The sequence below is a fragment of the Nicotiana tomentosiformis genome, chromosome 11 (assembly GCF_000390325.3).
Source record: "Nicotiana tomentosiformis chromosome 11, ASM39032v3, whole genome shotgun sequence".
Lineage (NCBI taxonomy): Eukaryota > Viridiplantae > Streptophyta > Magnoliopsida > Solanales > Solanaceae > Nicotiana > Nicotiana tomentosiformis.
Window position 1 is genome coordinate 111,114,879 of NC_090822.1, and position 1,439 is coordinate 111,116,317.

At 45.1% G+C, this 1,439-nt stretch overlaps 1 protein-coding gene across 1 annotated transcript; it reads left to right on the top strand.

Annotated features, from left to right (window-relative positions):
* Window positions 1-273: 273 nt before the first annotated feature.
* LOC138902026 (uncharacterized) lies at window positions 274-660 on the top strand. Its single transcript, XM_070189832.1, has one exon. It carries the CDS (start codon window positions 274-276, stop codon window positions 658-660), a length of 387 nt encoding a protein of 128 aa, XP_070045933.1.
* The last annotated feature ends 779 nt before the right edge of the window (window positions 661-1,439 follow it).

Below are 1,439 nucleotides of genomic sequence, written 5' to 3' on the forward strand. Positions count from 1 at the left end.
CCAGTGAAAAATGAAAAGCCTCCCAAGATGGTTGAGCCAGATGAGATGGCCAGGAAAATAAAAAGTCTTGAATAGAACATAAAGAACATACAGGGACTAGGTGGCCACAAAAGTGTTTCATTCAGTGGTCTATGCATGTTCCCTCGTATATATTTGCCACTAGGGTTCAAGACCCCAAAATTTGAGAAATATGATGGACACGACGACCCTACCGCCTACTTGAAAAGGTACTGCAACTAGCTGAGGGCTGCAGGTGGAAAAGAAGAATTACCGATGGCTTATTTTGGGGAAAGTCTTGTGGGAGTAGCCTTTGAATGGTTCATTGACCAAGATATCTCTTACTGGCATGCTTGGGATGACATGGCCCAGGCCTTCGTCAAACAATTCCAGTACAACATTAATATTGCACCTAATCGTAATTCTCTGTCCAATATGAAGAAAAAGCCGACAGAAAGCTTTAGGGAGTATGCCATCAAGTGGAGGGAACATGCGGCTAGAGTTAAGCCACCTATGGATAATCATGAGTTGATCACTATTTTTCTAGAGGCTCAAGAGCCTGATTATTTCAAAAACATGATGTCTGTTATGGGTGGACCATTCGCTGAAGCTATCAAAATTGGGGGGATGGTCGAAAATGTTTTAAAACGGGCCGAATTTTGAGTCAAGCTGCTTTTAAGGCCACATCACAGGTTGTTCAGAATAGTTCGGGAGGTTTGATGAATAGAAACGGGAGAGAAGAGAGAGTCATAATGGCTTCTAGCTCGAAAGGGGCCCATATGGCATTCAACCAATCATATATGCTTCCTGAGGTCCCACACCACTATTATCCACATCAAGATGCTCTTTATGTCGTGGCACCGCCTCCCTATGCGGTGATGAATGCGCAATCTTACACGCGGCCACAATATTATACACAAAATAGAGCTCCACCTCCCAGAAATACCCGTCCCTACCAAAATCCATATAATCCCCAACCAAATGTTCCCCAATACAATCATCGCCCAAGAGAGCCCCTCAGAAGGAATCAGTTCACCCCTATTGGTGAATCATACTCTAGCTTGTTCCAAAAGCTAGTCAGGCTTGGTCTGTTGCAGCCAGTGGCCCCGAACCAGCCAAACCCCGAGTCCCCCTCGCACCGAGCTGATGCTAGATGTGAATACCACTCAGGAGTAGTGGGACATGATACTGAAGATTGTTGGACTCTCAAAAGAGCAGTGGAAGACCTCATCGAGGTCAAGATAATAATTCTTCATGACGAGGAGGCTCATGATGTGACAAACAATCCCTTGCCTGCTCACAACACTGGTCCAGTAGTCGGAATGATTTGTGAAGATAAAAAATTTGATCCGGCACTGAAGGCCATTGCGGCCATTGCCGAGACATAAGAAAAGCCAAAAAATGGTCGCCAAACTTGAAAGTTCCATATGAGACGGGAGTCT

Coding starts and splice junctions, on each gene's coding strand:
- LOC138902026 (XM_070189832.1), top strand. CDS start 274: ATGGCTTATTTTGGGGAAAGTCTTGTGGGAGTAGCCTTTGAATGGTTC.